The 14,190-nt window shown below is 49.0% G+C and overlaps 1 protein-coding gene across 4 annotated transcripts in view; it reads right to left on the minus strand.

Annotated features, from left to right (window-relative positions):
• Positions 1–14,190, minus strand: part of zfat (zinc finger and AT hook domain containing) — a 187,173-nt gene that overhangs the window by 149,640 nt on the left and 23,343 nt on the right. For all 4 annotated transcript variants that reach the window (XM_072468251.1, XM_072468252.1, XM_072468250.1 and 1 more), the window contains 2 exons: positions 5,764–5,928; positions 3,232–3,385 (listed from right to left, as the gene is read on the minus strand). In XM_072468251.1, the coding sequence (XP_072324352.1) occupies positions 3,232–3,385; positions 5,764–5,928 (319 nt within the window). The remainder of the gene's footprint in view (positions 1–3,231; positions 3,386–5,763; positions 5,929–14,190) is intronic.

A 14,190-nucleotide genomic window follows, 5' to 3' on the forward strand; every position in this document is an offset into this window, starting at 1 on the left:
TGCTGCTGTGCAGTGAGACCTGGGTGTGCTAGTGCATGAGTCACAGAAAGTTGGTTTACAGGTGCAACAGGTGGTTATGAAGGCAAATGGAATTTTGTCCTTCATTGCTAGAGGGATGGATTTTAAGACTAGGGAGGTTATGCAGCAATGTATAAGGTGTTAGTGAGGCCACACCTGGAGTATTGTGTTCAGTTTTGGTCTCCTTACTTGAGAAAGGACGTACTGGCACTGGAGGGTGTGCAGAGGTGATTCACTAGGTTAATCCCAGAGCTGAAGGGGTTGGATTACGAGGAGAGGTTGAGTAGACCTGGACTGTACTCATTGGAATTTAGAAGGCTGAGGGGGGTATCTTATAGAAACATATAAAATTATGAAGGGAATAGATAGGATAGATGCGGGCAGCTTGTTTCCACTGGCGGGTGAAAGCAGAACTAGGGGGCATAGCCTAAAAATAAGGGGAAGTAGATTTAGGACTGAGTTTAGGAGGAACTTCTTCACCCAAAGGGTTGTGAATCTATGGAATTCCTTGTCCAGTGAAGCAGTAGAGGCTCCTTCATTAAATGTTTTTAAGATAAAGATAGATAGTTTTTTGAAGACTAAAGGGATTAAGGGTTATGGTGTTCGGGCCGGAAAATGGAGCTGAGTCCACAAAAGATCAGCCATGATCTCATTGAATGGTGGAGCAGGCTCGAGGGGCCAGATGGCCTACTCCTGCTTCTAGTTCTTATATGCTGCTTCGGGACCTTCTGTTCTGAGACATCCAGGACGCAATCTCCCGAACGGGAAGATGGCGTGGCCAGTAGATGCTGGGTGAGGCCTCCTGTGGGCCTCCGGGCAGCCACGACACTCGTGAGATCTACCCAAGTCCCTCGAGGCGGCAACCAGAATCCTGCCCACAATAAACTGACTTAAGTGTACTTACTATCAATCTACTGACCTCCCGGGAACTACCGGCCTCCACAGGGAGTCCTCAGCCTGGTGCCATTCAGTACTGGGCCACACAAACGTAGACCAGGCAGAACGGTACCCAGGGGGTCTCCCAGGCCATCAGTGGCACTGGGTGGCAGGGGTAGTGCGTGACCCCCCTGGCTATTTTTGATAGCTGCAAGAAAACTCACAAATAATTTATCTTACTCTTGTGACACTGGTTTCCAAGCACTTTAGATTTTGGACGAGCAAGGAAACAAACCTAGAATCGCTGTTCAAATTGCACTTTAGGTGAGAGAGCATGTAACAAATAGAAATTAAAAATCTAAGCAGTAAAACAAAAAACAATAAATGTTGTAAACTCCCAAAGATAAATTAGAAACTGATCTTAAGTCGTTCAAGGCAAAGATGATGTTCAAACTAAAATGGTAATGCTGCTTAATCTGGGGTGTTTGGTAGGATTACAGTGTGTATGTAGGTTACTGCTAAGGCCATTCTGCGCCCAGTAGGTTCTGTTGCAAAGAGGACATAATACTGCAGACGACTGAGCTTTAGAAGGGTTGTTGAAACTGATGGAAGTATGTGACAGATTGGTCAGCTTACCAGAAAGGAAGAATAGTTAAATGTTTCTTTGTTTGATTATTATAGCATTGAGCAATGTGTGGGAAGAGAGATTTCTGTGGACAGTTACTTTCAGTATGAAATACTCATCCTATTAGTCATCATCTTGAACCCCACAGGAAATATTCCTTAGTATTAGTCTATTCCTTAGCCAGAAAGTAAGAATTGCCAAAGTCCAGTTACATAAAATTGCAAAGATACATAACTTTCAGCCCAGTTAATTTCTGTTTAGACTCCATGAAACCCCCCTCCCCCATTCCATCTACCTCACATCAGCCATCCAGCTGGCCCGCCCTCTTCTGAACCGTGGTCTCGATACCCTCAGCCATGGCACACAGAGAACGGCTCCCTCAGCGAGTGAGTCATTTCCCTCACTGCCTCGGTCATGATCTTCTGGCACGAGGTCGTGTCCCTCTGTGACTGGCTAAGGTCAGTCAGCGCCCGGCCAATGCTCTCGCTGCCCTCAGCCATGCCCCTTTGTGAATGGGTTGAGCTCTGGAGCACCACAACAATGTCCATGTGCTCTCTTGTCCTGCACACAGTGTGGCCCAAAATGTGGATGTTCTGACACCTGTCAGCCATCTTGCCCAGCATTCCTTCCACCACGGCTGCCACCCTTTCAGTGTTAGCCAGCACCATCTCCTGTGTCTGAACGTGGCTGGACTCCTCCAACTGTACTTGTAGGTACTGGAACGTTGCTGACACCCTCTCCTGTAGATAGATTCTAGCTGTACATCTGCTTCTGCACCATTTATGAGATCATCTTTTCCAGAAGCACAATATCTATCTGGGCGATAGCTGTTCCCTGGCATCCGGAACCTCTCCGGCTGTCCGATCCCGAGGAGGAGCTGGGGGAGGGGTTGTGGTGTTGCAGAGGGTGAATGCCTCAACCTCTTATGCGAGGCTGGGGTTAATGTAGTTAAAGGTGGTGCACACCGCGCACCTGACGAGGCCGAGAATGAGCCGACTGTTTGAGGTAGTGATGGACACTTGCGAGCAGTGTGGGAGAGATCCGTCTAATCATGTACATATGTTCTGGTCCTGCCCAAAGTTGGAGAAATTTTGGAGGTCATTTTTTAGCACTATGTCGGTGATCCTATGCGTGGATTTGGAGCCTGGTGCCTTGGGGCCATATTCGGGGTGGCGGACTTGCCAGAGCTGCATAGAGGAGCGGGGGAAGATGTTTTAGCCTTCGCCTCGCTGATTACTCGCAGGCGGGTCCCATTGGTGTGGAGGTCAGCTTCTCCGCCCTGTGCCTCAGTGGGGCTTAGGGACTTGATGGAGTTCCTGTGTTTGGAGAAAGTTAGGTTTGCTTTCAAGGGAGCCAAAAGAGATGGGGTCTGTTTATTCTTCACTTCAAAGAGTTGATTACCATCAGCTGCTAAGAAGAGGGGGATGGTTGAGGGGGGGGGGGGTTGTTGTTTGTTCTTGGGGAATTGTTTGGTGGAGTGGGGGGGGGGGGGGGGGGGTTGTTGATGATTTGAATTGTTTCATCTATAAAATGTTAAAAACCAAATAAGAATATTTTTTTAAAAATAGATACGGCTGTCTCGTCAGCGCTCCTTCCCAATTAATAAATCAAAATTAGAACATCTTCAGTGGCGGAGGTAACAAGGGATGAAGTTAGTTGAAGCAAACGGGCCTGTGCCAACTACAGCTAATTTTTCTGCAATGCAGACACACCTGAAAGAATTCTGAGTCAATTCCAAAGGTGCCTGCTGAATAGCATATTCCTGGTAACCCTTGCGCAAAGCCGATTCTTGGCCAATACTTTCCGGCTCAGCTGCTGGGGTTTCCTCAGCAGGGGTGGCCTCAACAGGAATAATCTTTGTGGCACCTAGAATATACAAACAGAATACTTCATGGTCGCACAAGTTAACAGGCTCAAGGTTTGGTAAGAATAACATGTTATTTAGATATAAACATGACGCACTCCTCCCGACATTGATGGATCGGAGTACTGGAAACAAACATTACGGTGGTGGTGGGGGTGAGGAGTGGGGTTGTAAGTTCAGTCCATTAATCAGAGTCTTTTAAAACTCAGTTGCTTTGTTACCATTCAACCTCCTGATTTCCTGAACAATATCAGCTGTAGCTGCCGCAATCTGGACATACTTGACTCGATCACAACTCTAGTTTTAAATGAAGGAGTTGGAGCTGGCAGAAAATGACTCAGAATGGAGTTCAGAAGGGGAAAGGTGCATCCCTTTTCAAATACATTTTCTTGGATGTGGTTTTGGGGCCTCAGAGGAGTCTGAGAGTGATGCTCTTCCCCAGCACCATGAACAAGAAGGCAAGGTTGAAAGTGGCAGGATCACTTGCCATGCTCCAGGATTTAAAACAAAAAGCACTTGTATGACCTTAGCAGATCAGAAAAGGTGAAAGTAATGCTACATTCATCTATGTACATCATCCCAATCCTCTCATTCTGCTTTCTCAAGACTACTTGATCACAGTTTCATACCCACTTACCTTGTAGGTAGAACTATCGAATGATTACAACCATTGTATCTGTGCCAGTTCTCTGCAAGAGCAACTCGGCTATTGCCACTCCATAACCCTGCAAATTTTCATTTTCTTCAGTGCTTATCCAATCTCCTTTTGAAAGCCCCAATTGTATCTGCCTCTACCAGTGCATTCTAAATCCTAACCACTTACTGCGCAATAGTTTTTCCTTGTGTCACCAATAGAACCAATCACCTTTAACCAGTGGCCAACGATTCTCGATTCTTCCACCAATGGGAACAGTCAACAGTCTCTCTATCTACTCTGTCCAGACCACTCAGGATTTTCGTTTTAAAATTTAGTGTACCCAATTCATTTTTTCCAATCAAGGGGCAATTTAGCGTGGCCAATCCACCTAACCTGCACATCTTTGGGTTGTGGGGGCGAAACCCATGCAAACATGGGGAGAATGTGCAAACTCCACGCAGACAGTGACCCAGAGCCAGGATCGAACCTGGGAGCTCGGCGCCGTGAGATAGCAATGCTAACCATTCTGCCTGAACCACTCAGGATTTTGAACAGCTCTATCTAATCTCCTCTCAAATTTCCCTTCTATGAGGAGAACATTCCCAGCTTCTCCAAGCTATCCATATAACTGAAGCCCTTCAATCCTTGGAACTATTCTTGTAAATCTTATCTAAACCTCGCTAGTGCTTTTACTTTACCCCTGTAGTGCAATGCTTGGGATTTTATAGTAGTTCATCATAATTTTCATGCTTGTGAATTCTCTTTGCATTTCTAAAGCCCTCAATTCCATATGCCTTTTAACCTCAAACTGCTCTGTCTCCTTTAATAATTTCACATCTCTCACTTGGTTCCTGCAGCACTTTTAGAATTGTGTCTTTTATTTTATATTGTATTCCCTTTGTTATTCCTACCAAAATGCATCGCCTCACACATCTCTCCATTCATTTTCATCTGCCGCATGCCTGCCCATTTCACCAGCCTGTGTATGTGGTCTTGAAGTCTATCACAAGCCTCCTCTCAGTTCGCAATACTTCCAAGTTCTGTGCCATCTTCAAATTTTAAATTTGTCACCTGCACTCTCAAGTGGAAGGACCTGCCAGAGGCAGTAGTAGTAATTTTGTCGTTTAAAAAGCATTTGGACAGTTATATAGGTAAGCTGGGTATAGAGGGATGCGGGCCAAATGCGGGCAACTGGGGCTAGCTTAGTGGTTAAAAACTGGACGGCACGGACAAGTTGAGCCGAAGGGCCTGTTTCCATGCTGTCAACCTCGATGACTCTAAGTCAAAGTCTTGACATAGATCAAGAAAAACAATAGTCCTAGTTAAAATCCCTGGAGAATCCCCAGTGTGTAACTTTTCAGGACTGAAAAACAATTTTAACTACTCTTGTTTCCTGTCACTCAGCCAACATATCCATGCTGCCACTGTCCTTTTAATCCCATGAATTTCAATTTTGGTTTCAATTTTATTATGTTGCAATTCATCAAATTGCTTTTATACACAGTGCCCTCATTGACTACATCTGTCAACTCATTAAAAAGCTCAAGTTAATTAAATATGATTTGCCTTCAACAGAAAAAAAGAGGGGGAGGAGTGGAACATTTCTGTAACCACCATTAGAAAAAAGTTTTCCTTATTTGGCTACAGCATGGGTTAGCCCAGAAGCACTATTAATTAGTAACAGTGACTGCATCTCAAGCTCAAGCTAAGGTGCCAAATAAATGGAAGTGCATTACCGCTCACCTGGAATAGCTTCATGTGCGGCAAGAACCACACTGACAATTGGCTTCTTTCCTCCTGCATTTTGATCAGCATCCTTAAAAATCAAATTTTCGTTCTTTTGTAAACGTGGTCTTTTAGCAGCCCGATCTCTTTCATCATCCAACTCTACTTCAGGATACGTTTTGTCTAGAGAAAGAAATAGGGATCAATTGCAGCGGTGACACGCCATACTTTTTCCCTAATCTTGTTCCATTGCAAATACAATTCAATCTGACTGCAACTCAGAAATCAATTAATACTATAAAAAGAGATGAAGCAGAGTAAGATTACTGTGCCATGGAGAGTACAATCCAACACATTAAATTCCCAATCTTAGCTATGCCATCTGAAGCTCCCTCACACTACCCCCTTGGAAGACAAGGAGTACAGTTTGTCTTTGCACACCAAGTTTCTGTGCTATTTCCTTCCTACAGGGGACTGTTTAGCACAGGGCTAAATTGCTGGCTTTGAAAGCAGACCAAGGCAGGCCAGCATCACGGTTCGATTCCCATAACAGCCTCTCCGAACAGGCGCCGGAATGTGGCGACTAGGGACTTTTCACAGTAACTTCATTTGAAGCCTACTTGTGACAATAAGCGATTTTCATTTTTCATTTCATTTCATTTACTTTTGATTTTAAAGTTACCTCCACAGACATGAAACTTTCACTCCTGTTTGTCTGTAAACAATCTAACCTGATGCTCAAATTTCAGTGACATCTGGTACACAGATATGGTATGATCCAAGGAAGAATGGATGAATTTTTGGAAGATCCAGATCTGGATCCTGGAGTATATTAAAGGGATCCATTAACATTGGAAGATAGGGCAAATTGATTTTTTTTAAAGAATATTAAGGGTTGTGTCACAGCTATTAAAATGTGAAGAGTTTTCACAGCAGGTTATTGGATGTGGATTGGCCCGAAACCATCTCAGTAAGATGGAAGCTCGTAATAAAAATATTAAATTTTTACGATTTATAATCACAGAGCACCAACCAGGCAGGAAAAAGCTCAAGGAGCTGGAGAATTGTAATAACTTTTGAGTTAACACAGCGTGGTGGAGGCAAGTGCTCTACCTAGTGCCCTCTTCACTAGTTTATCTTTTTTTCCCCTCTCCTTATTTTGGTAATTTTTTTCAGTTCCTTTCCCCCTCCTGCTGAAAGTCCTGAACATTTGTTGAACCTATATAGCAAGCAACAGATTAGAGGAATTACTGAAAACTTTATAATGTGCAGATATGAACCCTTGGATTTAGAAATTAGCTCATCACTTCAGCAGTGTGATTCAGGCCACCTGCTCTGCTCACTAAGCGCTGGCCGTTAGATTAACTTCAACCCTTTTCCCCATAAAAGGCTGTTAAAGTTAAAAAAGAATCCCACACCTTTCTTGAAGGATCATCACTTGAATTGAAATTTTCTGTCCTTGAAGCAAACCATGTTTGACATTATTGCTGATCCCGAGTCCACTAAATGCCTTCTCTCTCAATAAGTTTTCGACCATGAAGAATGTGAACGGTATCCAATAATTTATTTATATGCATGATAATAATGCCGTCATGGTCACCACAGCCCTGTAGAAGCCACACCACAGACTTCTACGTCTCAGGATCCTTTCAGGGCTCGAGTGGGGACCTGTGTGGCATCTCGCAGATCATTCCTGGCCTCTTCAAGGACCACCCCAGGATGGGAGGCTAGCTCTTGGGGGATCTTGGGGGATAAGGTGTACCCGCTGAGGAACTGATGGAGACTGGAGGCCGAAGCAGAGACCCGTACAACGAGGCCCATGTGGCTACCCGGGCTGTGATTGAGCGGTGCATCGGACTCCTCAAGATGCAGTTCCGATGCCTCAACCATTCCAGTGGTGCACTGCAGTACATCCCCCGGAGGGTCGCCCGCACTGTGGCCCTCCACAACCTCGCACAGCTGCAGGGCGATGAGTTGGAGGTTGGTGATGAGGAACATGTGGCCACCTCCGAGGAGGAGACGGTGGTGCTGGACCAGCAGGGGTCAGAGGAAGAGTCCAGGGAGGAACCAGGGGACCAGTCGGAGACTACAGGACAGGCGGCAGCCGCAAGGACCCAGCAAGCCAGGGAGGCCCTCATACTCACCCGATTCACATAGGACGTGGCCTGGTCCGTCATCACTACCTTACCCACCCCCCACCCCCATTTCCCACCCTCCCAGGTCTATGTCACATCACTCCAGGGGGCTGGGACTGCGTCAGCACCGTCAGCAGGTCACTGTCGAGGGCAGGGAGGTGATGGTAACCCACAGAGAGCTGAGCGCCAGTGCTCCTCAGTCTATGCCATAGACTGACTCATGCCTGTCTGCTGAGTGCTCACTCCCACCCATCACCTGCACACAGTGCGCCCAGGGAGAGGGAGATGCCTGGAGAGATGGGCCAAGATTCGGAGGTCAGCCCGCACTGCAGAAGAAAGTGACAGAGGCGTCATACTGAATGTGGAGTTTAATATGTTATACAATTCCCCACTCTCCCAATGGTGCCGCCCCCCCACCCCCCATCCCCTATCTATCCCCTCCTCCCCTGGTGCCCTCAATGATCTACAATGTGCTTTGCCTTCCTAGCTCAGAGATGTATTTCAGGAGAAGCTAGACATATACAAGAGAGAAATAAATAGCGTTACGCTGATAGAGTGTGATGAAGAGGAGAGGGAGGAGGAATGCGTGAAGCATAAATACTAGCATAGACTAATTGGGCCAAACTGCCCATTTCCATATTGTAAATTCAATATAATATTTGACAAGAGGCGTATCACAGCCAAGCCTGACCACACTGCTATTGAATATCCACAAACCGGGACTTTCACGAATTGGGAATATACCGAGAGTAGAATTTCACCGGCCCAAAAAATAGGTCAATGACCTAATCTCATCCCAGCATACATCAGCTAACTCAGACACCTGTTCAAAAAACTGGTTACCAGGTCTATATAACTTTGTTTAATTTGTATGTTTACCAGTCGCACATTAGAAATGACGTGAATGATCTCATACTAAGTTAAATACTTCCATCAAGGTCTCCACCAATGTATGACAACAGAGGCACTCAGTGCAGAAATAACTTAAGTTACAGTTATAGACTATGCGGCATTAGATAATCTTAGATAAGGCAAAAGTATTGATGTTACAAGTAACTCCTACTTAAGGAGGGAAAAAGAAAATCAGCCAGACACATGCTATATTCCATCATTCTAAAATGGTTGCATGTGCTTGTGTTTGAGTACTGGGGCCAGGATAGTTGTGTTAGTATCAGGTATTGCAGTACCCGAGAGGCTGTAGACCATTGGGCAAGCCTCGCAGCTTACCATTGGCTGTTTGGTATGTGGCTCCGCCCTGACAGGCAGGGAATAAGAACAGGTGCCGTCCCAGCAGCCCTCATTCTGTACCGAAGCTGCTGGGGAACAGATCTAGTCTATTAAAGCCTTCATTTATGATAAAGACGTGAGTTTAATTGATCGTGCATCAATTTAATAGACTACTCTTAAGCTGAAAGAATGGATCTCCGAATCAAGCCGGAGTGTCTACAACTCAGCCCCCATGCGGAGAACGCGGCTGCGATATTTAAGCACTGGCTGGCCTGTTTTAAAGGCGACCGCGAGACGGCCGGAGGCACCACCTCAGGAGAACAGAAACTGCATCTCCTGCACTCGAGAGTAAGCCCTGGAATCTTCTCCCTCATCGAGGAGGCGGAGGACTATGGTGATGCGATCGAGCTGTTAAAGGGACATTATATACACCCTGTAAACCAGGTCTACGCACGTCACCTGCTTGCAACTAGACGGCAAAGCCCCGGGGAATCGCTGGAGGACTTCTACCGTGCTCTACTGGTGCTGGGCAGAAACTGTGGCTGCCCGCAAGTTTTGGGCAGCGAGCACACGGAACTTCTAATCCGGGTTGCCTTCATAGCAGGTATGAGCTCTTCAGAGATCCGCCAAAGACTTTTAGAAAAGGACACCCTGGGACTGAGAGAAGCACGGGCCCTGGCAGGGTCCATGGGTGTTGCCTCCAGAAACGCGCAGTCCTATGTGCCCGACCGCGCAGCGGCCCCCTGGGCTGCGTGGCATCCCGCAGCGGCAGCCCCACTTATCTTCCCCGTGTCCCCGCAGGCCTGCGCTGTAAGACGGCCCGCTAACTCTGTTGGGCCCCGTTGTTTCTTCTGCGGGCAGGCAAAGCACCCCCGCCAGCGCTGCCCAGCCCGCACCTCCACCTGCAAAGGGTGCGGCAAGAAAGGCCATTTTGTGGGGGTCTGCCAAGCACGAGCTGTGGCCGCGGTCTCCAACGACTCCGGACTGCCGCGGCAACGTTCCCTTCGGGCCCCAGGCGGCCAGCACTCACCGCACCCCCCCTATCCTAGGGCCACGTCCGACCCACAGTCGTGGCCATCTTGCCCCTCGGATGCCACGCTGGCGGATGGGCGCCGCCATTTTGTCCATCCCCGACCACCATGTGCGATCCATGGGAGACGCCACCTTGGATGGGGCCCCAGGCCCCCAGCACGGCCGACTACATGCTGCCCGATCACAACCCACAACTGCTCCATCTGGCCTCGGTGACGCTGGACCAAAATCGACCTCGGACACTCGCAACAGCAACGACGACGATCTTCATCAACGGCCACGAGACGTCTTGCCTGATCGACTCTGGGAGCACGGAGAGCTTTATACACCCCGACACGGTAAGGCGCTGTTCACTTGTTACCCACCCTGTAAACCAAAGAATCTCCCTGGCCTCCGGGTCACACTCAGTGGAGATAAAGGGGTTCTGCCTAGCAGACCTCATTGTCCAAGGCAGGAAATTCAACAATTTTCACCTTTATGTCCTGCCGCACCTCTGCGCGGCTACACCCCTGGGGTTGGACTTCCAATGTAACTTGCAAAGCCTCACCTTTAAATTCGGCGGCCCTATAGCCCGCCCCCTTTACTGTCTGCGGCCTCGTGACTCTTAAGGTCGACCCGCCTTCCCTGTTTGCGAACCTCACCCCGGATTGCAAACCCGTCGCCACCAGGAGCAGACGGTACAGTGCCCAGGACCGGACCTTCATCAGGTCAGAGGTCCAAAGGCTACTGAGGGAAGGGGTCATTGAAGCTAGCAACAGTCCCTGGAGAGCTCAAGTAGTGGTGGTGAAGACCGGGGAGAAACATAGGATGGTCATTGACTACAGTCAGACATCAACAGGTTTACGCAACTGGATGCGTACCCTCTCCCCCGCATATCCGAACTGGTAAACAGGATCGCACAATACAAGGTCTTCTCCACGGTGGATCTCAACTCCGCCTACCATCAGCTACCCCTCCGCACTAGTGACCGCAAGTACAATGCCTTCGAAGCAGATGGGCGGCTCTACCAATTTTTAAGGGTTCCCTTTGGTGTCACAAATGGGGTCTCGGTCTTCCAACGCGAGGTGGACCGAATGGTTGACCGGTACGGCTTACGCGCAACGTTCCCGTATCTTGATAACGTCACCATCTGCGGCCATGACCAGCAGGACCACAACACCAACCTCCGAAAATTTCTCCAGACCGCGAAAATCCTTAACTTAACGTACAATAAGGATAAATGAGTCTTTAGCACCGACCGCCGAGCCATTATCGGCTACGTTGTGCGAAATGGAGTTATAGGCCCCGACCCTGAACGCATGCACCCCCTAATGGAGTTCCCCCTCCCTCACTGCTCCAAGGCCCTGAAGCGCTGCCTCGGATTTTTCAGTTATTACGCACAGTGGGTCCCCAACTACGCAGACAAAGCCCGACCCCTAATCCAGTCCACAACCTTCCCCTTCTGCCTCATCAAAGCAGACATTGCAAAGGCCACGATGCGCGCCATCGACGAGACCCTCCCCTTCCAGATAGAGAGCGATGCATCCGACGTAGCTCTGGCCGCCACCCTCAACCAAGCAGGCAGACCCATGGCCTTCTTCTCCCATACTCTCCATGCTTCAGAAATTCGCCATTCCTCGGTCGAAAAAGAGGCGCAAGCCATAGTAGAAGCTGTGCGACACTAGAGGCATTATCTGGCCGGCAGGAGATTCACTCTCCTCACTGACCAACAGTCGGTGGCGTTCATGGTTGATAATGCACAGCGGGGCAAGATAAAGAACAACAAGATCTTACGGTGGAGGATAGAACTCTCCACCGACAACTACGAGATCGTGTACCGCCCTGGGAAGCTAAACGAGCCTTCCGATGCCCTGTCCAGACAAGGTAGCGTACAGCAGGTGCCATCGCACAAGTGGACCGCCTCCGAGCCCTCCACGAGGACCTCTGCCACCCGGGGGTCACTCGCTTTTTCCACTTCATTAAGGCCCGCAACCTGCCCTACTCCATCGAGGAGGTCAGGACAGTCACCAGGGACTGCCAAATCTGCGCGGAGTGCAAACCGCACTTCTACCGGCCAGAGAGGGCGCACCTGATAATGGCTTCCCGTCCCTTTGAACGCCTCAGCATGGACTTCAAAGGCCTCCTCCCCTCCACCAACCGCAACGCGTATTTCCTGAATGTGATTGACGAGTACTCCCGGTTCCCGTTCGCCATCCCCTGCCCCGACATGACCGCAACCACTGTCATCAAGGCCCTCCAGGGTATCTTTACACTGTTCGGGTTCCCCACGTACATACACAGTGATAGGGGGTCCTCCTTTATGAGCGACGAACTGCGTCAATTCCTGCTCAGCAAGGACACCGCCTCAAGCAGGACGACCAGTTACAACCCCCGGGGAAACAGGCAGGTAGAGAGGGAGAACGGAACGGTCTGGAAGACCGTTCTACTGGTCTCCCGCTGGCAGGAAGTCCTCCCGAGGCCCTCCACGCCATTCGGTCGCTGCTCTGTACAACTTCCAATCAGACACCTCATGAGCGTCTCCTTGTCTTCCCCAGGACGTACTCCTCCGGGACCTCACTCCCAACTTGGCTAGCGACACCTGGACCCATCCTGCTTCGGAAGCACGTGCGGGTGCACAAGTCGGACCCGTTGGTCGAGAGGGTCCACCTGCTGTACGCTAACCCCCAGTACGCCGTGGCGTTCCCTGACGGCCAGCAAGATAGTCTCCCTCCGGGACCTGGTGCCCGCCGGAACCCCACGCGCACCCGAACCATTCCCCCCCCCCCATCCCACAGCACCTCACTGGGGAAATCGGTCCTCCCGCCGCTCTTACCTAGGCCATCCCACCCACTGATACCCCCTACAGGTACCCCCCTCTCGTGTCAACCGTTTGCCCCACCAGCGCCGTCTAGGGGTGACAAAGCTGCCATGGACGACGAAGCCACGCTCCCGGAGTCGCAGACGCCCGGACCCCCACCAGAATCACCACAGAGGCTCAGACGATCCAGGAGGACAACCAGGCCACCCGACCGACTGATTGCTACACTGTAACTGTAACTGTAAATGAACACTGACTGTATATATCTTCCACGCTTGTAAATACTCACGGTACCTCCATATCTGATCATACCATGTTAAATGCAATTGTAACCACTGGCCACCACCCCCGCCGGACATTTTTTTTTTAAACAGGGGGTGAATGTGGTAGTATCAGATATTGCAGTACCCAAGAGGCTGTAGACCATTGGGTCAGCCTAGCAGCTTACCATTGGCTGTTTGGTATGTGGCTCCGCCCTGACAGGCAGGGTATAAGAACAGGTGCCCTCCCAGCCGCCCTCATTCTGTACCAAAGCTGCTGGGGAGCAGATCTAGTCTATTAAAGCCTTCAGTTATGATACAACCTCGTCTTTGAGTTTAATTGATCGTGCATCAATAGTATAGGACTATCTTTGATGCTTCTGCAGTCAAACATCCAGTTTGTAAAGCTCACACAGTCATGATCACTCGTGTGACCAACACTGCCTCTTAAGCCACCATAGGCAGTTCATCTATTTGAACGACACGAAAGCCAGCTTGCCCTGCCAACAGCAATCCAAAGGTATGTCTCAAACAATCATGGCCACTGCCTACCTTGCACATCACAATCAAATTCCTTTGAGAGAGCCTAAAACAGGTATTAGGCCCCGATTAACACATTTTAAATTCAACACCTGTTTTAGGTGGTAGCAATATCCTGACATGATTTCAAGTCAGACCTGTCCTGAAAGCTGAAGCTGCCCACTGAAATTGGGCTTCATAGCACTCATTTCATACCTAGTAAGCTGCACTATGGAGTTCCAAAATACTAATCTCATGCATGTCATCCAAGGGTTATGTGACATTATGGAGACTTCTGTCCCACCCTCCAGGTAAGGTTATAGTCTACAAGGGAAGGGACCATAGGCATCCGTTTCTGCTAGAGAAAGAAAAGTGATGATATAGCTTGAGGGATATCACTCCAAATCAAGTATGGGCAAGGCAAGGAGGCAGCCCTCATGAACTACCACACCAGTACAGGGATGGGGCCCGCACT

This window comes from Scyliorhinus torazame, chromosome 11, assembly GCF_047496885.1.
Source record: "Scyliorhinus torazame isolate Kashiwa2021f chromosome 11, sScyTor2.1, whole genome shotgun sequence".
In the NCBI taxonomy this organism is placed as follows: Eukaryota; Metazoa; Chordata; class Chondrichthyes; order Carcharhiniformes; family Scyliorhinidae; genus Scyliorhinus; species Scyliorhinus torazame.